Source organism: Lineus longissimus, chromosome 9, assembly GCF_910592395.1.
Source record: "Lineus longissimus chromosome 9, tnLinLong1.2, whole genome shotgun sequence".
Taxonomy (NCBI): domain Eukaryota; kingdom Metazoa; phylum Nemertea; class Pilidiophora; order Heteronemertea; family Lineidae; genus Lineus; species Lineus longissimus.
In genome coordinates, this window is record NC_088316.1 from 674,414 (window position 1) to 694,841 (window position 20,428).

The 20,428-nt window shown below is 43.3% G+C and overlaps 5 protein-coding genes across 7 annotated transcripts; 2 read left to right on the top strand and 3 right to left on the bottom strand.

The window, feature by feature from the left end:
* LOC135493713 (arylsulfatase B-like) lies at window positions 1–2,869 on the top strand. The gene has a single exon (XM_064781243.1). The coding sequence runs from the start codon at window positions 640–642 to the stop codon at window positions 2,269–2,271; it is 1,632 nt and encodes a 543-aa protein (XP_064637313.1). The 5' UTR covers window positions 1–639; the 3' UTR covers window positions 2,272–2,869.
* A 513-nt stretch (window positions 2,870–3,382) lies between these two features.
* Window positions 3,383–7,804, top strand: LOC135493955 (mitochondrial ornithine transporter 1-like). 3 transcript variants are annotated; one of them, XM_064781645.1, is made up of 6 exons: window positions 3,383–3,401; window positions 4,184–4,446; window positions 4,601–5,006; window positions 5,359–5,531; window positions 5,761–5,913; window positions 6,387–7,804. In XM_064781645.1, exons 2-6 carry the CDS (start codon window positions 4,359–4,361, stop codon window positions 6,509–6,511), a joined length of 945 nt encoding a protein of 314 aa, XP_064637715.1. In that variant the 5' UTR covers window positions 3,383–3,401; window positions 4,184–4,358; the 3' UTR covers window positions 6,512–7,804. The 3 variants fall into 3 exon arrangements, with proteins under 3 accessions (XP_064637715.1, XP_064637713.1, XP_064637714.1); XM_064781643.1 differs by lacking the exon at window positions 3,383–3,401 and adding an exon at window positions 3,645–3,766; XM_064781644.1 differs by lacking the exon at window positions 3,383–3,401 and adding an exon at window positions 3,754–3,831.
* Window positions 7,805–9,117: 1,313 nt separating this feature from the next.
* LOC135493615 (putative aldolase class 2 protein PA3430) lies at window positions 9,118–11,676 on the bottom strand. The gene is made up of 5 exons (XM_064781088.1): window positions 11,390–11,676; window positions 11,001–11,109; window positions 10,635–10,803; window positions 10,032–10,276; window positions 9,118–9,687 (listed from the first exon to the last, which is right to left on the bottom strand). Exons 1-5 carry the CDS (start codon window positions 11,668–11,670, stop codon window positions 9,526–9,528), a joined length of 966 nt encoding a protein of 321 aa, XP_064637158.1. The 5' UTR covers window positions 11,671–11,676; the 3' UTR covers window positions 9,118–9,525.
* A 1,073-nt stretch (window positions 11,677–12,749) lies between these two features.
* LOC135493479 (protein ZNRD2-like) lies at window positions 12,750–14,221 on the bottom strand. The gene has a single exon (XM_064780844.1). The coding sequence runs from the start codon at window positions 13,998–14,000 to the stop codon at window positions 13,287–13,289; it is 714 nt and encodes a 237-aa protein (XP_064636914.1). The 5' UTR covers window positions 14,001–14,221; the 3' UTR covers window positions 12,750–13,286.
* A 1,175-nt stretch (window positions 14,222–15,396) lies between these two features.
* Window positions 15,397–20,360, bottom strand: LOC135493805 (tolloid-like protein 2). Its single transcript, XM_064781383.1, has 6 exons — window positions 20,061–20,360; window positions 18,501–18,588; window positions 18,105–18,210; window positions 17,186–17,310; window positions 16,750–16,908; window positions 15,397–16,483 (listed from the first exon to the last, which is right to left on the bottom strand). The coding sequence occupies exons 1-6, from the start codon at window positions 20,073–20,075 to the stop codon at window positions 16,209–16,211; spliced, it is 768 nt and encodes a 255-aa protein (XP_064637453.1). The 5' UTR covers window positions 20,076–20,360; the 3' UTR covers window positions 15,397–16,208.
* Window positions 20,361–20,428: the final 68 nt, after the last annotated feature.

Consider the following 20,428-nt stretch of genomic DNA (forward strand, 5'->3'; position numbering starts at 1 on the left):
TTATAGCAGCAGCTGTGATGGACTTGTGGTCGGAAAGATGCTCGGTCGTTATGTGACATATATGCTTGCTCTACAGGGAGCAGCCAGAACCCAGGAGAATCCTGCGAGTATTGACTCGGTAAAATCACACCATAGAGCGAAAGCCGCGAGGTGGCTATGTTGACAAGAGGAGCGATGCGGGAGGTCGGGAGTCGTGCATTAAATATCAGAAAATTCATTAACATTTGTGGAAATTAAACATATGGTGCAAACGGATAAGAAACTTGTGAATTTAATCAGAATAAAACCAAGATAAATCAAATCTTGATTCCCACTGGCCATTATATATTTATCGAACTAAAACTGGACAGTTTTCGTGCATGCTCTTATTACCGGGTACATGTTGTTCTGCTTTGCAGTAGGAGAGGATATTTCCTATCATTGAAGACTTCTTATACTTTTGGATTAGTTGATTTGAAGGAACGTTCTAGTAAAGGATAACACCTACTACTTCGTCAACTGCGAAGAAATGGGATTTCAATTTACCACAAAGGCAGGATTTTTGATCTTTCCATGTCTGAGCACGGAAGAAATGACCTGAACAAAAGTGACGTAATGATCCTAGTACAAATTTCGCGTTCACCTTATATATAATTTGCAATGTCGACGGTGGGATCCGACGACGAAGCGTCGGATGAGCAAACTCGTCTCCTGGAATCGGCAGAGGAGGCTGCAGCCGAGGTTGAATCAGGTGACTACGCCTACGATTACGCTCCAATGAAAGAAGTCTACAAAATTCTAATCGGAATTTGTTCAGTTGTTGTGATAATTATTCTTTCAATTGCTGTATATCCCTCAAGGACACCGCAAGGTGGCAGCACCAGTGGCGGAAATGACGTGAGTAACCTTGAGAGTGTATCTGAAGGTCAAACGAAGGTCATAACAAAGAAGCCCCACATCGTTTTTGTTACTGCCAGTGGTTTAGGCTGGAACGACGTTGGATGGAGAAACTGGGAAGTAAGGTCACCTAATCTGAACCGTCTGGCAAAAAAGGGCGTGGTCTTCAATTGGTCATATGTTGAGGATGCAGATGAACCGACCCAGGAGGCCATTTTGTCCGGTTTATATCCACATTTTTCCGCAGCAAATTGTTTGCCGCGAAACGCTACATTCTTACCAAATGTTCTGAGAGGTGCTGGTTATAAAACACACATGATCGGGGCTTGGAATATAGAACATAAAAATGTCAGTTTTCTACCAAATGATATTGGATTCGACTCATATTTTGGCTCCATAGGCAAGGTAGATTATTATAATCATAGAAACTCGTATTCAAATCATTGGGAAAATGCCAAACAAGTCGATGGCTATAACGGGACATTTCTTACGGACGTCTTTGCGGATCGTGCTGTGCAGAAGATACGAGACCATGTTGTTGGCAAAGACAACAGTCCGCTATTCCTTTATCTGGCGTTCCAAGCCATCGCAGAGCCAACCTCGCCTCCAGTGATGTATAGAATGCCAGAGAACCATCCAAATGTCTGGAAAAAACGGCGGAGAGTTTATGAAATGATCTACGCTCTGGACAGTGCAGTTGGTAGAGTGTTGGACGAAATCCGATCTTCCGGTATCGACGAAGACACTATTTTCATCTTCAGTACTACAAGTGGTGCGGCTGTGGACGAGGCTGGTTCCAACTCTCCATTGCGTGGAGGGAAGTTTACCCAATGGGAGGGCGGAACACGTGCCACGACTATAATGCGGAGCGAGAAACTACGGAACAGTACCCTGTACAGCGGTCTATTTCACGCCGTGGATTGGTTAGCCACCCTCTCGTCTGCTGCAGGGATGACGCCAAATCTAAATGTCACCGATGGCGTAGACTATTGGAGCCTTTTAGTTAACGACTTTGCCAACAGATCTGTGATCACCAAAGGTCAAAATGTCAAAGTCATTCGGAGAGGGCGGTATAAACTCATCATCGGGAACCCAGTTCGGGCCGATTATAAAGGAAGGGTGTTGTCAAAACTTAATATAACAGACATGAATTTGAATTGTGTTTTCAATGCGCGTAAATACTTCGCGAGCGATAAGTGCAAGGATTTTAATTTTGATTTGAGCAATGCGACTCTATTGTTTGACCTCTACGATGACCCAGGCGAACTCCAAGATATTTCAATGAGTCACCCCCGTATTTTGCAAGACTTGAAACTCGAACTTTCGAAAGTTTTTGAAGATTGTGTTCTTTCTGACGGGCGAAGTCTTCCAGTGGCGGCCACACCGGGGGCTTAAACACACGCCAAGTTACGATCATCACATCCACGGAGTAGAAATTGGCTATCTTTGAAAATTCGTGGAAGGCCTACCAGAGAATCTGAATTCATGTAGTTTCTATATGTCCCACGAAATATAGAAGACATTTCAGCAGAAAGGACAGTTGATAATGAAAAAATAAGATTATACTTCAGTAGTTTTTGAAACTCAGTTTTCTATTTTTGAAATAGTGCGCATTTCAAAAGTTCAGTTTTTTCGAGACCAGTCGAATTATATCTTTATTTCAGGAGGCCCTTTTTCAGTCGAGTGGGGGGGGGGCGATTAAGCTCCTGTGGTCACTCTAAAACTGTCTCTGGGATATTCTATTACCAAGGGAATAAATACGAATTTAATGAGCTGGGAAGGGGCATGTGCCAAAACCCAAAAATGTATACATATACATGTATTCATTCACGGCAAATTTCGGTACGTTTCAAGCTGGTGCACGACAAAAGAGGTGTTTTGCCCAGACTACAGGGATAAGTTGTGTGATATAGATCGATAGTCATTCATCAGTTTTGGATTTTATTCATTAGACAATAAATAATAGCCTAGCACCATAACAAGCCACCCGCATCTAGACTCCCTGGGCAGACCTTCACGTCATCCTATTTTGGACTCCATGAGGAACGTGGAGACCCGCATCCGACCCGCATCAAATCCATTATTGAAGACAATGGCTTGTGTAGTCCATTAGTGGCCCTTTTTTATTTATAATAAATGTTGAGGTGCCCCCATTTTGAGACGGCCCCCTGCTAAGGACCAGCCTCGAGCCCATTGACAAATATATACAGACGCATGTGGCACATGTATACAACCATTAGCGCGTTCGATTTATAGCGCCGCGCTTCGGTAAGCACCCGATCTCGGGCCTTGAAGCGCATGCCCAGTATGAAACGAACCCGAACGCTCTGGCGCCAGAACGAATTTGAGGGCTTCTTTCCAAAATTACGCTGTAGACAGATTGATTGATTTTTATGTATATTTTGATGTCTTTTTGGTGGCACGTTCTGCATGATATGAGAGAAGGGACTTTGGGAGGATTCACCAGTCTTCTAAGATGACTGTGGTCCCAAGTAGAACTCAAATTGTACTTAAAGAGTTGTCGGGTAGATATTCGGTACAACCAGTCTCGTGAGATCAGATAACCAGCTGGCAGAGATTGATTGTTCCATTGTCCGTCCTTGTATCACCCATGTATAACGCAAGTGTAATGTTGTCGTGTACAGCTAAATGACCCTTTGAAGGTTGTGTCAATGTCTTCCCAACCTGACGAGATGAGGCGCCAGTACGAAAAAGAACGCACTGGCGCTTACTCGCGCTCACTCGCGTTTTACTCGCGTAAGCGTGGCGCTAGTAATCGAACACGCTAAATGTACAGCGTGCATACATGAGTTGGCACTTGTTTTATCAATGTCCCATTTGTTTTGGCGATTTTCAGTAATCTGAATGAAATAAGACACAGACCTTGGTGGTAGGCCTATACTAAGTTTATTATGCTTAGACCGATCCTAGTTTGAATGGTGGTATTCAGTTCAGGTGATCCCTACCTCGATAATACATGTAATATCAAAGGTGATATAATTAGCTTGTATCAATGTATGATGTTGTAGGCCTACAAAGCCTATAACAATTACAACAATAATATGGTAGTTGTGTGCTATAGTTGCATACTGTGTTTCAATGCATGAAAAGTGCATCCAAGACAGTTACCGTATGTATTGACTTATTGTAAGGGGCCTAAAGCCTATTTCACGTCCTTCCTGCATTGCCTGGACCGTCACCATGGCAGCCATGTTAGGTCATTGAGACAAGCACCTGTTTACCTGGAGACAAGAGTTCATGGAGTTCCCAAAGGATGTGCTCACATAATGGCCTTTTTCCATTTCAGTTCCAAATGACAATTGATTAAGGTAGCCCACAGGCTGCAGAATCAGAAGGCGGCACCTTTCACTGCGTACACCAAGACTACGAGACTATTTACTTGGAGTGAAGTGAGGTTTCCGAAGAGTGCACGTAGAGAGACAATAAAGAACAGAGTTATTCAGAGGCTGAGAAAGTTAGAGATGGCTACCACAGGGGAGGTAGAGGGATCTCACATCCCCAGGAATCATGCTCTGGAAACTGCAGTCGATCTCGCTGCCGGTACTGTGGGTAAGTTTCCAAAGAACAGATTAAAAAGAATATCTGATCTGTGTCCTCAAAAATATCAAATGCATCGCAAGGACTTTGCTCGAGTTGCTTGATTTTTTTCACTTACAAATTTCTCGAGAAAGCCTGTTGATATCGCTTTCAATTTCATTTTCAGGCGGAGTGGCCAACTGCCTCTCAGGCCAGCCGCTGGACACAGTCAAAGTCAAAATGCAGACATTTCCAACTCTGTACAGGAATGCATTCCACTGCTTTGTGCAAACTTACAAAACTGATGGTTTCTTCCACGGACTGTACGCCGGGACGGTCCCGGCCCTCGCAGCGAACATTGCAGAAAATGCCATCTTGTTTATGTTCTATGGTATCTGTCAAAAATCCGTGATGAAACTGGTGCATGTAGAGAAAGAGAATGATTTAAAAGCAATTCATAAAGCATTTGCCGGTGGTGGGGCGGCATTTTTTGCCTCTCTTGCTCTGTGCCCAACGGAGCTGATCAAGTGTAAACTGCAGGCTATGAGAGAGATGGTCGACCAAGGAAAACTGGAAAAATCAAAAACATTCAGGTGAGTAAAGTGTCCTAAATGGTGTTGGCAGAGAGAGAGTATCTTTCAATCTGTGTGGAGATTGGACTACTGGATGAGGTAAGGCCTGATTGGGACACAACCTGGGAGGGGAAAAGTGTGGTTTTAAATGTTGTGAACAAGTTTGACCAACACTGCCTATGTTTTAGGGAACAAGTCAAAAGTATATTGAAGCCGAAAAAACAAGCACTGTTCGTTTCTCCCTTGACCAGTACTCCCTGAGCTGGAATTCTAAGTCCAAAATCACTGGGGTTTGTAAACAGGCATCTGGAACAGCTGTAGTAGGCTCATTTCAAATTTTGAAACTTCATGATGAAATTATTCTATTTTTCAGTGGGCCATATGCACTAACAAAACACATTTGCAAGACGGAGGGTGTCCGCGGTATGTTCCGAGGACTCGGGCCAACATTAGGTCGAGAGATGCCAGGATACTTCGTCTTTTTTGGTGGTTACGAAATCAGTCGGAACTATTTCACACCTCCGGGAAAAACTCCTGATGACATAGGTGAGAATTTCTGCATTCCATCGCATTGAGTAAAGAACTGATCAGTTTGCTGAGGAGCTATAAGTCAGATTTGAAGTGCAGGTACCACTGCACGACGCGATGTATAGCTATGTCTAACAACTTTCAGACCAATGACCATGGCGGCTAAATAAGGAGAAGGTGTTAGAATATTATGTCTGCGTGGAGAATGAGTTAAAACCTCACTGTTTGTGTCATATTTCCTTTCCAGGACCGCTGAAGACGGTATTATGTGGTGGCATCGGTGGTGTCTCCCTCTGGGTCGCAATCTTCCCTACCGACGTTGTCAAGTCAAGGATCCAAATCTCTGAGGGGAAAAGTGCCACGTTTGCCGGGACGTTCATGCAGGTAGTGAGAGAAGATGGTAAGACTCTCTTGAAGTTTGTCAGTCTGGACCGGAGTTTCTGACATGTTGTTACAAGATAGAGATGTAATTATGATATGTATATTCAACATAATGATAACAGCATGCCAGTAGGTCTACTGTTTGTCCGAATATCAGTGAAGACAAGTATGAAGCAAGGATGAGTTACCTCTAAGAACATTCACCAAAACTGTGTATTCACAACTTCAAATGACTAATCCGTTAAAGTTAGCATTATCAAAGGAGGCTCTTGGGTACAGGGATGGGTTTGGGCTTCTCAATTCTGCTGTCAAGTGTTAGGCAGAGTGTGATCTTAATTTGATAGGGAACAGAGAGTGAAGACCTGTTTCTGAAAGCCAAGGAACTATTTAGTGTTTGGAAGAGACATGATTCATCTGGACTGTCCCACAAGTCTACTTGAATATGAAAATTCTTAGCAAGTGTTGTTGAAATATCTATCTTTGTATTTTCAGGTGTGCTTGCTCTCTACCGAGGACTTGGTCCAACGGTGGTGAGGACATTTATAGCAAGTGGTGCCCTCTTCCTCTCGTACGAGTACTGCAAGCGAGGTTTAGAATATCTATTAAAGAACCAGTGATACAGTTGAGATATTTAGGTTAATTTTAGTGCATCGGTGAATCAAAGTCTGGACTGTGAGCCATCAGCAATCATCTTGGCAAGTCTGCCAACCCATCAGTACTTTCATGTCATGATAGCCCCCATGGAGGGTTGGAAGATCTGTTTGTGTTTGTCTTGACCAGTGAATGGTTACTGTGAGTATGAATATCTTCCAGGGAAGTTGTACGCATCCATCCAGCCGAGGACCGATTCTGGGGGCTTTAAACAGGGTAAAGTAAGGGAGCTGATTGTGGCTGTGCAGGAAAGATGATGGAACTGGAAAAAACACCCCAATTCTAGCAATTTTGGGGTCTAGAGCACATATGCACTGGGCGTAGTGCAACCATTAATGTTTTCTGGGTGGAATGTGGTCTTTGATTGTGTTGTTAGTCTATCATATCATGTGTTTTCTATAATCTACACTGGTTGAGGAATTTTTGACTGCATGTTTTTTTCAACTTAAGTAGAATTTTAACTGGAATATAAAATGTTGGCAGAAAGACTGTTTTTAATGGGTGTTATGAATAAAGACTGTAAATGCATTTACTTCAGCTTTGTACTGGGAGGCCCAAAGTGTACATGGAGATTCAAGTAAAAGCATTTACTACCTGGTCTTTATTCATATCAAGTGTTGTTTTTAAAAGGAAATTGTGGCCTATTCGCATTGGGCTCTGCATTTAGGTCAGCAACTGTGTGCTTTAGTAAATGGCTTGATCACCCGGAGTGTGTCGGGCATCTTAACGCTATCCAGCATGCTATTCATATCAGCGACCTCCAGTGTGAGCGTGAGATGTTCAATGTTGGGGATCTGTCACTAAAAACAAAGTTTTACTCTGAGCTTGTATTGTTTTTTTACCCACTATCCCGGTTATTTGGTAGTTCAAAGCTCAAGGTGATCTCATATGTTTATATTTTTAAAGAGGAGGAATCTGAATAGGTCAATTTGCGTAATGCGTTGCATGATGTACTATGCGGACCTCTCAATGCGGTGCTTAAGCATAAAATGGCAAGAAGAGTTGACTCTGCTATCTATAGGGAAGAATGGGTCTTTAGCCTTGTATTATAACTTCCATGTTGACGCTTCAAGTTCATATCTGTATTGAACAAATAACAAGTGACGACAATCTTTTAGAGTTGAAACGAGGGACTTTTTGGGGCCACCCTGTGAACAGTTGATGTCAAAGCGGTTCTGTATGCAAAGCAAATGCAAAGTGAGATTTTAAAGGAAGTGTTCAAGTTTTGGAAGCTAATAAATCTAAATGATCTGACGAAATCTTTTGTTCGATTGTTGATGGTCTTTCTTACATTAAGCTCATTTCAAACCTAAAACCTTTTTTCTGAAGCCGACAGACAAAGTTCCGTGGGACTGAGCCACAGATGTGTCCTCTACCACTACCAGTAAGACTAAGATTGCCCATAACAATCAACAGCCTTGGTAGCTCCTTGTGGCAATAACCCAAGGTTGGCTATTGTCACAACCTGTGGACAGTCACAATCAGGGGAACTCTTCATTCGTCTCAAGGAGGCAAGCTGCCTTGTCATTGTCACAACCTGTGGACAGTCACAATCAAGGGAACTCTTCATTCGTCTCAAGGAGGCAAGCTACTCTGTCATTGTCACAACCTTGAGACAGGCACAGCCTGGAGACGGTCCCAACCATTTTCACCATCACCAGGAGAGACAACTTCCAAGCTATGCCTCCTGTGCTGCGTTTGGTTTTCTTGTCTTTAACGCATTCATGTTTGCTTGCTACTTGTCTCTCAGATAAAGTGGAACCTAGAAAGTAACAACCCAAGCCAAGCAAACAAAACTACCGTAATTGTAAGAAGGTTCTTATCTACCGTAGGTTGTGACATTAAGTAAAAAGGCGATTTCGTTAGTTGCAACATTAAACCTCAATGGCTGATGTCTAGGAGGTTGTGACGTTATTCTGGATGGCTGTACATGTAAGTTGTGAAAAATATTCCTGTAGGTTGTGACACTAACTCTGACTGGCTTTTATACGTCGTGACTCACAAATTGCCCAGGTTGATATACATGGCTTTAACCATGTGAACTACTTCGACAGGTTACGACATTCTGTGCCCCAGATCAGCACATTGCCCTTGCCATTGTAACAGAGAACGTTACTGTACTGATAAATTTGGAAGGATTGGGGTCAAATCTTGAGATAGCTTGTGACCATCCTAAAATCTCTGTTTTCGAGGGCTGGAGCTTTGACCGAGATTTTTGAAGTGGGCCTTCAGTTCAGTTCAAGCTGGTTTGTTTATCAAGATTTGACCAATCATTGTTCCCAAGATAATAAGTCGGGTAATAAGTACAAATTTCTCTCTATCAAACAAACTAACACAATGAACAAAAAAACAAAACATACATTATAATGAAAAACAACTGATTGTTCAAACCTGCAGTGCATTATGATAGTGAGGCTGACCTAAGTTGCAAAGTGACTGTAAATCCGGCTGTTTCGTCCGTCGCACGGCAAAAGAAATCCCATCTGAACGACCCGGTCTTCTGGTTGTGACTTTGTCGTCAATACCAATTGGGCTCAATGGAAATTGCAATCAAAGACCATAAACTTGCTCTCCGTGACACAATAGGGATAGCAGTCAAAGACAAATTGACGTGATTTATTATGTGCTCCTGACACAAACATTATTATTTTTGTAGACCCATACATTTAAGATTTGTCAATGAGTTATACCGGTGTGACCCAAAACATGATCGTCACCTTGAAGGATTTGAGATGCATGCCTACAAAAACCAATTACCTTAGATAAAGTGTGAGCTGCCTTCGACTTGTCTTCACCCTGTCCTTACCTTTTAGTAGGTTGTGACTTTAGTCAGTGAGGACATTTGAAATTACATGGACAAATATGCACAACCTTGGGACTCTGGCCTATCCTATTCGTATAGAGACAAATTCATATTCTACCATCAAAGGAAAACTAGTCCCAATCCATGCACCCGTCTCCTGATAGAAGTGACAATAGCCTAGTCGGCCACATCAGGAGTTTCTTTCAGTATGACTTTCATCATGCCATTGAAGTGTTGATTAGCGTAGAATTCCAGCTTTTTTCGTGAGTCCAGGTATGTTTTCTCGCAGACCTCTTTGGGAATGTGTTTCAGTGGCTTGCCAGATGACATTGCTATCAACTGGAAAGAAGCGAAGTAGTAATTGTCACAATCTGTTTTAAGGAGACAACCTTCAAGCGTACATACAGTTGTAATGGATATTAAGCAATGGCTAGAAACCTAATTGAGTGAGAATCGTCTATAATGCAGATACGTGACTATCATGGTAAATGTCACAAAGTCCCATATGATGCATTGAACCGACGGTTTGTAAACGACCGAATGAGACGAAACACCGCCCATCACTGTGTCGTGGTAGCAGTCTTAATGTTAGATACAACACAGAATGGACATCCTGGCTGCACTCTAGCAAAGCCAACAATGTGAGTGTTACTGTCAAGAAAGCGTGCCGTCACGTCTCTCACCTGAATCATAGCCGCTCTCTCAACATAGTAGGCCTTGTCGAAAGCCTCAGCCACCGTCCCCCCGATTGTGACCAGGCCATGGTTGCCCATGATGAGCACATCATCCTCCCTCATGCAAGCCCCCAGCCTCTCCCCCTCCGCCACGGCCTCTGGGTAGCCACAGTAGTTATCGTCATAGCCAACGCCCTTGTAGAAACGCATCATGTGTTGGTGAATCATAAGGAATCGAGGGTCTTCGAGACAACCTGAAAAAAGGAACAGTATGGAGGTGTCTTCGTTAGAGGAACATCCTAAACTTTACTCCAATATTCCATATTTCGATTTCAAACCTCTGATGACAGCTTCGGGCCATGGCCAGCACCCTGTTAGTGCACATACCTCGTCAAAGCTATCAGCGAGTTGTATAAACAAATAGATAAATCTCATTCAACCGCTATCACCGCCATCGCAGCGGTGAAACTAATCCAGAGAGTTTGCAGACACCTAAATCGCACCTAAACTCGATCTGGTTGGACGTCAGTGTTGTTGTCTTGAATGAGACACGTAGCCGAAACGTAGCCGAAACGTAGGACGAAAGGACAAGGATTAATGGACATGTCTTACTCAAAGCAGTTACGTATGGCGAATGTAAGTGCATGACGCAGTTTGCGCTGGCATCTGGCCTGATGTTGTGGATCCCCCGGTGGATGGTGGAGGCAGCCAATTCGTTATGTCCATCGCCCTCAACGATCTCATTCTGAGAGTTGAGTCCGATCAGTGAAGAAGCGGTAACCTATGAAAGATATAGTAATTCGTTCACGTGAGAACCACCATTTTCGGTCGCGGTGTGTTGGCACGATGTGACTAACGACTATCGGGTTGTGACTGAGGTTAGCAATGGCAAGATCAATTGCGTCTTAGTCTTGACACAAGTTAATTGTCTGGAGACTTGCAGTCAAGGGGACGTGTTCTTCTGCCCCACCGCCTTACCTGACTCCAGTGTCTCCCATGCGGAATCAGAAGCATGACCTGGCCCTCTCCATTCGTGGCCTTCGTGATCAGGGTTAGATGATTGCATACGCCTTCATTCATACCATATCTGAAACAGCAGATTATACGATGCGCTCAGCTTTCACAAAAGGCAGACAACTGTGAAATGAACTGCCAGTCCGTCTCATCCTGCCAAGCTCAGAGCGACATGCGCCTGGTTTTCCTGTGACCGGTGACGGGTCGGGCGATGCTGTGGCAGGGTAGATGTTGACCCAGTACAACATCCACTAATGCGCCGAGCGTACATTTCTGAGCTCCAAGCTATCCAACTTCACGCAAACGAACGGAGTAGCTATATTATTAGGTGCATAAGCGGATGTGTCTCTTACCTGTCTAGGACTCGGTAAGCGACAGCAAGCTCCAGCCTCGCCTTTCTGTTGACAGCAGCCGCATCCTCGGTGGCAGAAGCTTTGGTCACAAGTGTCCGTCGTCCCCGACATGTTCCTATGCTTGAAATGAGAGGTTGTGCTCTCAGTGACGTTTGGGACGTCAGGAAGACTGTCTTTCCCAAAGATTGCGCGGCCCTGCGGAACATTTCGACCCTCTTAGTTATATTTTCCTGAACACCTTGAAGAGACCACCAAAAATATTTGGACGGACAGGTCAACATATGTCGAAACTAGGATATCAAGATAGTCGGAAGACAAGAGATTAAAATTACTCAATGCGTGGCATAATCATCGACTCACGACCTGGTCGATAGATAAGGTGAAAGATAACTGGTAGGTTCAATCTGTCGATATCGTTCCGCAAGCTGAAATCAATTCGGACTCGCAATAACACACACAGTAATGGCACTCTACCATGATCAGCATCCTCATCATCCTGGATCTCTATCCATCCTTAAAGATTTGGCCACTGAACAGGTTACATGTAGGCTATTGGGTATTTTACGTGACCAGCCAGGGACCGCGGCTTCGTCGCATCCAACAGACTAGGTTCCGTTAAAGCTTTGGTGACATTGACCACCTCGCCAGTTAGCAGTTTATCACACCATGGAAACAAAGAGATGAGAAGTTGGAGTTGCACATTGCAGAGACACGTCTTTCATTAGTGAGAAGTCACAACCGTAACTTTTGGGGTCGACATGAGTTCAGACGCTGCCATCACATGTACAAGTCTTGTCCCTCAGACAAATAAGCCTCAGTCATCCTACTTATGCAAGGACGAGTTCGGAGTCCACACGGGCACTGTTATGCCACAACCAGTTCAAGCGAACTTATTTAACCATTCGGTTGTGACTTTGTCCTCTGAAGACCAATTTCGGAAATTATGATCGAACATGGCGAATCTCTCGTCACGCAGCTTTAAGGATCGGTTATCTTTTTATCAAAACAATGGCCTGTGAACGACTAGGCCTTTTTAAACAGAAAGTAAGGGACTAGATACACCACTATCCAAGGAGATAAAAATGCCATGCTTGCCATATGATCAACTATTTCACTCTTACATCATTTCAATGTTGTTCTGTAAAGAGAAATACTGATTCTTGCAACAACAAGAGAAGACAATGCACGATTTTCATTGCAGATGCCGAATTCCTTTGCCTTGATAAGAGCCAAGCCTGTTAGGACCTGTACTGATCCAGTTGTGATATTAAAATAACGTCACAACCAGAGACAAATTCAAATAACGTGCTCCTAGGTCTCCACTTGTCACAACCAAAGACAAACTCTGATAACATCCTCATTTAAGCTCCAATGGGCTTTATTTTTCCATTTTATGTGCGTTATGTACATGGAACAGAATCTGGCTGAACACACACCACAATGAGATATTTCAGCCAGCTCAGAGTAGATTGGGCCTTAAAGGGAGACTATAGGCAGAGGGCCAAAGCATCCAATTGGAGGTCACCCGAGGACTGGTATGCAAATTAGGAGACTGGGTCTAGTTTGAACTCAATAGTGGTAAACCATCTCTCGTACAAGCCCGCCAATGTATTGTAAACTACTGTTTACTTGAAACATGAAACTTAACCTCGCTCATTTGGCTCCTGTCTGTTGTTTCCCTCCTATCAAAGTCTTCTTTGGGCCCTATTACATGCAGGACAATACTGAAAACATGCAAGGGTGCTCAAGTGGACATGCATGACACTTCAGCGAAGAGAACGTTTAAACAATATACTAACAGGATTTGGTGACCTGGTTTTAAGGTGAGGAGATTCAAGAAAACCTAGTGGAAGACTTCCCATTTTAGACATTTTGTAGCTGGCTACTGTGGAGTTATTCACTTTTCTGGTGCCAGTTTAGCTTGATGTTTGGACAAAGTTTCAAGCGTTTCTAGAGACACTTTAATCAAAGTGCACAACTGTATACTACCCTCAACACTCAGACTTCTCTGTAGTTCATCTGTAGCCCACTGTAACTTCTGTTCCAGGACAGTTTTTGTCCTACTTAAACAAGGCGACGTTGTATATATCGGTGTCCTTGGATCGTGAGCTCCATCTACAAAGTCCAAAGGAACCGGAGACACGGCACGGAAACTGCTGTTCAACGATCTGGAATGTTCACGTGTTAGGGAGATGATCCGGGGTTCTTGACTGGGACGCTGCCCGTTTATTTGAAACGGCGCAGGTTCATCAGAGACAGCGCCCGCATAACCGTCTCCGTTCAGAATCTGCTCAGCCGATTCAAACTCCACGTTAGGGACACCGTTAGCACTGGATGGAGCATTACCAGCGCTGTGTTCTACTTCCTTGTTATCAGGCAGCACATCGATTTCCGTGCAAGCAACACAAAAATCTTTCTGCTGGCGGTCTCGGAGGAGAATGGTGTCACAATCAGGACAAGTTGTCCCCAACATCCTGTAGCCCTTCAAGAGATACTCGCCGAGAATCTTACTGATCTTGTTGGACCTGACCTGACGAGCTCGCATAACCTGCTGTTCCTCTTCTGTCGGAGGAACCCATTCATCTTCAGGTGTGTTCATGAATGACGACATTTTCAATGGATGACAAGCGCGTTATGAAAAGTTCAAAGTTTATACTTTCTTGGAAACTTTATATCAGGAAGGGTTTAGCCAATTTCCAAACAGTTTTATGGTGAAGCCTAGTCATTGGCTTCTGATGAAGTTTTTGAGTAACTCAGACAGGATTAGAACACAGGTCAGGTCGTGGATATGATTTTCAATCTTGACCATTTGGAATTGTATGTTCGATCATCCAATCTTGGGGACCTGCACCACAACGCCGTCAGCATCCACGAAGATTCTCACACGATCAGTCTGGAAGTCGTGTGGGTGGCTAGGACTTGTAGCGGAATACTCTGGTAGGACCTGAATCTGAAAGATAATTTCAATGAGAGCTAAGCAGAGACACAGTACAGCTGGGGATGAAGACTAATGATGTCGTAAGATTACAGTCAATCAAGTATAGTAGCATCCTTTTACTGTATTATACTTACTGTGATATTTGGGTAACTTTGTCGAATAATAGCTTGAGCTTCTTTCCAAGTCTGAAAATTAAACAAGAAATATTGTAGTCACATAACGTCTTGAAGCATGCACACCTCATCCACACTCTGCGTTCTATGCCAAAAGGTGGTCTACAGAGTTGCTTGAAGAAGAAGAACCTGAAGAAATGGGGCCAGGGCCACTAGTATAGTAGGGGCATCAAAGAGATAACTACCCACATGCCCATAAAAGGCTTTATTTCGGCTAGTAAACGCACATGTTGGTCTAAAAGTAGTCCCGAACAAAAGACCAGGTGACGTAGAAAGCCATAACAAACATGGTGTGTGGGACTTGCAGGAGACGAGCAAGACAAGATAAGTCAATACAAGAACTCCATTCCATCCCTTTCTATAAAACTATCCTGAATGAATCACCAGAAATAAAACTACTATACATCAAGGCACCCTCATCGCAAAGATATTTTTCATGGTTCGCTTTGAACAGTAGTACCATTTCAAAAATCCATAAATTTACGAGCTAAAAACTGCTCTGCACAGTCAAAATTTTGTGCAAAATATCTATGTTTAATGTTTAAAAGATTCCAAAAAGTACATTCTTAATGATAAACCTCATTAGAAGAGACTAAATTATGCCAATAAAAAGAAATTCGAGTACCTTTCCGCGAGTTTCGGGCCACTCAGAAACATCGGCCATGCTGGAAGAATGCCATCGTGCAGCCGAGTACAAAAAACGAATGATGTCATCCCTGGATTCGAGGATGAAAATGAGGGACCATCTCAAAATATGTGCAGAAATGCAAAATGAAATGTGTGCAGAAAAATTAAACGTTAGTACGACAATGATAACTCTCAGAAAGATGGAAACTAACAGCAGATTTTTGTTTATATTATATATACATAGTTTTATTATTCAACGTACATTTTCTATAATCATTATTATGACTTTTGAACAATAATGTTGGTTACGGTGCGAACAATGCAATAAAACGTACTCCGCTTCAGAGCCTATTTCCGTGGTTTGAGTTGTAAAGTTAGTAATGGCAGGGAGTTGTCATACACCTCCCTGGTAATGGAGTGATGGTCCTACGGCCTTCTCCATCCTTCCCCGCACCGTATCCGAAAATAAATATTGCATCACAAGCGTAAGAGCAATTTGACTTGAGAACTCTGCTCGGTACGCTATCTTGGCATGGCTCACTGTCATGACTGTCTTTATACATACTTGCTAAGATGAATCTACGAATAAGTCAAAAGACACGTTTGCCGCGCAGTTTAGAAACTCCTACAAAGCCCAGGCAAAGTTCTACTGTTGGTGGGTTATACGACATATGTTCTCACATCCACTGATATGAGACATAAAACTCCGTGATCTACAGCTGAATGCTTAGGCTATTCTCCTTCTGTATGCCAACACTGCAATATTGACTATACGATGGACCACTCTGATCTTCTCAAAATACGCCGACAATAGAGAGGTTCAGATGAAATTTTATGAGACGTCCGTTACTTTCAAAATTTCATGTTTTCACTTCCAAGTGGAGCATGCGCAACGAACTTGAGATAGAGATTGTTCCCATGCCTGAGGCGTCAAAAATGATTAATCCGTGCAGTAGTCGTTCTCTTCATCCGCTTGTTTAGCAGTCGTTCTCATGTGATAGCGTGTAGCTGGATGGATCTGTGCGGCCAGGGGGACGCACCAATCGACAGCACTCGATTCAGCATGTCACATGAGTTTCCCCTATGGAAAGGATGCTCGTTGAGGCGTCGAAAATGACAACTCCGTGCAGGAAGCGCTTTCCTCGTCTGTGTGTCTACGGTAGACTGAGTTCGTATGTATGATGGGGTGAAGCCGGGTGGACTTCAGCCAGGGGAGCCGCATCTGTGCGGACCGGATCTCAGACTTGATCGAGACGAAGAGAAAGGACACGAGGAAGGAGAAGATTACCACCCCTGAGAGGATAGCGAGGACGATGTTGGATGTTCTGTATTCTGCTGGAGAGTAAAACGTAAGCGCTGAAAATGAAAAATGAGCAATTACATCTTCATCTGAAGCACGAGGCAGCTGTATTGACTGCCAATTGATGATTAATTAAAGAAAACATGCAGTCGAGGACCAACAGCATTGTAGAAGCTATCAAAGACCGACAGCTTTGTAGCAGTTGTCGAAGACGAATGGCTTTGCAGCAGCTGTTGAAAAACCTACAATTTTGGAGCTACCAAATTTGTTATGAAGATAACCATGATGATGATGACGATGTACCTCAACTCCATATACTCACGTCTCGGCTCTTTCCAATAAAACATGAGAAAGCCCCTGTAATTATTTGTATTGTCCACCCTGAAGGTGACGAGGAGGTCTCGTCCGTTACTCTTGATGAGATTAGAGGGTACCACGTTCCCACACCATCGCTTTATCGTGTGATCCCATATGTGCGCACCTGAAGCAAAACAAAACAGACATCTCATCAGAGAAAGATGTTATGGTGTCAACACAATGATCTTGCTTACCTTGCCCCTGCCTATTAACTGCCTTCCTTTAACGCTGGTGACAACGTGTATAACTCCGACCTTAAAAATCATTATGGCCGAGTAAGGTATGCAGTACAACCTTATTTGTGTATGTGTACTACCAGCTGTCCACCCTGTAGGGGATAACTGTCCCAACTGACCTTACACCCTGAAGTCGGGTTTTTAAATCCTGCAAAAGCAGCTTACCATCTTTGACCTCCAAATAGTCCTTGCTACAGGGTCTACTATTCTGTATCAAGGAGTCCTTGATTTCTAACACGATCTGATCTCCTTTCGTGTCGGAACTGATTCGCCATCGGCACTGGGTGTTCCTGGAAAGGAATGGTCAGGGCTGATAAGACCGCAGGAGAAGTGATCAAGTGATCTGGGGATCAAAGTCTTGATAACAAATAATGTTTGCAATTAGGTTATATTTTGTGTCTACTTGTGGTTTAAACTTGTGTTTACATCGAGTTTATTACATTGTCACTTGCATGTTATCATGCTTATCATGGCCTCCCTACATATCCATCCATTAAGTAGCGGGTCAAGGTACTCTGCACCCTTAGTTTATATGGCTGTCGAACCAAGAGGCAATAAAACACGGAGTCAATAACTCAAGGAATGAATGTTGATTCTCCGGCTGCCTCCGTCCATCAATACGTTGACATGGGCGTAATTGGACCAAACATTCGTTTCCGCTTTCCCTATTCGGTCAGTAGGCGCCAAGAACACAGTTTGGTCAAGTGTTATAGTTGCCTATGGATACCAAACAACCCAAATGTGGTATTTAATTACTTCTACTGATGAATTCTATATTATTTATGAGTTTAACTGTGGTGTTGCGTGTACGAAGTGGATGCAGTCGTGTTTACCCAGTGCCCACATTTATTTTATGATTTGTAAACAGTTCGTTTGTTTTACTCTTGCGGCCATTTGTATGACCAGGAGACGAATATGGATCAGAAGAAGAAGAAGAAGAAGACAATGAAGGTAAAGAAGACGACGATGAAGATGAAGAAGACGAACAAGAAGCAGAAGCAGAAGCAGAAGGAGGAGGCAAAGAAGAAAAACAAATAACACGAAGAAGAAGAAGAAGACACCGGATTATACTACATGTACTTACCCATCGTAGTGCCGTGGGTAGTTGGGAGAAGTCAGGTTCTGCTTGTCGTACTTGGCGTAGAGTTGTATGTCAGTAGTCAGGACACCTTTACACATGATGCCTTCAACTGAAAGAAACAATCACATCGATTTCGTCAGGGGAAAGTGTTTTTCCTCTTGACTTCGTTACTGAGCTGATAATTGGCTCATTCCAGTAAGGCGAGGTTTACATAGAGTTAAGTTTTTGACTTGTAACATGTCACTTTCAAAATGAGTCCTATGTAAAGCCGGCCTTCTGCGATGGTTGTTGGCGCGTGAGTGCGTTCATGATCAAATCTGAAGGCCACCTGGGTTCATTTGAATTCTTCGCCTGTCCAGAATGGCCACGTGTGTCTGTTTACTCCCTCAGCTGTCTTACCTTCTTGGAGAGTTGCCATGGCTGCCGTCATCATTATCCACACAGCAGGAGTGATAGCCAGCAGCATGTCATCGAAGCCATATTGTTTCTGAAAGTAGAATGCAGGCTTCCTTTCAATAATGAAATCCGCTGTTTTTGATACAGCTGAATACCTCATCCTTCCAACTGCTCATCATGACGACCAGTAGTGCATGCAGGCAGACGTTATGAGAAAGTATATTATTTGCTGCATATTCTCTGCCAGTGGAATGGTTCCATGGATGAAAGTATTGGGTGGTTGTAATATGATGTATGAGAAAATCGGCGAGTCATTTATGCGATTTAAGGTTACCGGTGTAAAAGTAAAAAGTGTCCCCCCTGGAAAAAGTGTCCGGCCCTATTGTATTCTGCAATATGGTTCTATAGAGACCCTGACCGTCAATAGCTCAGAGATTGAAGCGCATAATAGAATCCTTTGTTCCTGGACATTTTATCCTAGGACATTTTAAACTTCTACACCGGAAACTTCGTTTATTTCGACGTGTTTGAGCATTTGCTCTGAAGTCGTTTTCGTTCGCTACTCGAGAGCCTCAGCTTATTCGCAATTCGCAACTGAGAAGTCCTTACACCAAAAAGTGTGGGTTGACAGTATTTTGGTTGGAATAGGTCATCCGGGTGTAACGTCGCCTTTCCCTTCGACATACAGCCACATATGATGTTCAGTCATGTCCACTATTATAAGGATAAGCTGCTGACAGATTACTATGCGCTTTTTCCATCCTTGCTGAGTTGGAGCAGTGGCATTATTGAACCGTGGGTTGAAAAAACAAACTGAAACATTGCGTGAGCGTTGATTGATTGGACTGATCGGCTGCATACTGGCTTGTTTCTGTAGAACGATTTTGAAGTTAAGCAATGCGAAATGTACAGGGTGCACGTGTACATTGGCCGATTTAAATAACAAGCACTGGATTATGCCAATTGCTGGTCGAATTCAATTCTGTCCTTCCTGGACAACTATTTTTCGGTCGGGGCACAAGACACAAGATTATACACAAATACATCATCTAGATCCTTATGTCTGTACCGCTATTTTTATAAGTTATGCATTAAAAGCATGGCATTTCATGCCATATACATGTATAATAAAATGATTTATAAACAGTGATGACTGGAAGATTAGACAATGCCTAAATGTCCATTCACCAAGTAACTGAGGAGCGATGACACAAAAATGGATAATCTGCTGACCAATTCGCAAACCCATGGTCGCAGATCTGATTGACTCCAGCCTCGCCATGTTGGGATCAGTGAGTAGCAATGAAAAGTGATGAGAAGTAAATCAGCTATGGGGCTATCTTCTAACTCTCCTCCATAACGTAAATGGAACAAATTTGGCCAGAATACGTTGAATCTGGACGTTACGGAAGAATGCATGAGCTTGTCACAGGTGTCCACAACAGTACTGTAGACGGTATTCACCAGGCCCGTCCACCAACCGGTCCTGTCTTCAGGCTAAACGCACCCGCACCAACAACGACGACGGCACAGAGGTAGACATTGAAGAAAAGCAATACTTACTTTATCCCATCGCATACCAATATCATGTGAGATCAAACCCGCCCATTCTTCGTCTCCTTTCAGAATCCAAAACACGTGGCAACGACTTGTCTAGCTCCTATATCTCAGTTAACATGAATCTCGCATGGTTGGCAACCATCCTGAATGCAATCAACGCATTCCATAAATCTAGCTACAGCTATTCTGAGGTGGTAATTGCAAAGTAATGACCAGTGAAGTGAAGATATATTAGGTTTTTCAATAATGGCAGTGGACGGAAATCGATGAATATTGGTCAGAAGAAAATGCACCCGTAATTTATTATTGCTATTTATTGAATATTGGCGATATTTACTGCATTTAATGGACTTCCGTTTTATTGTGAGCTC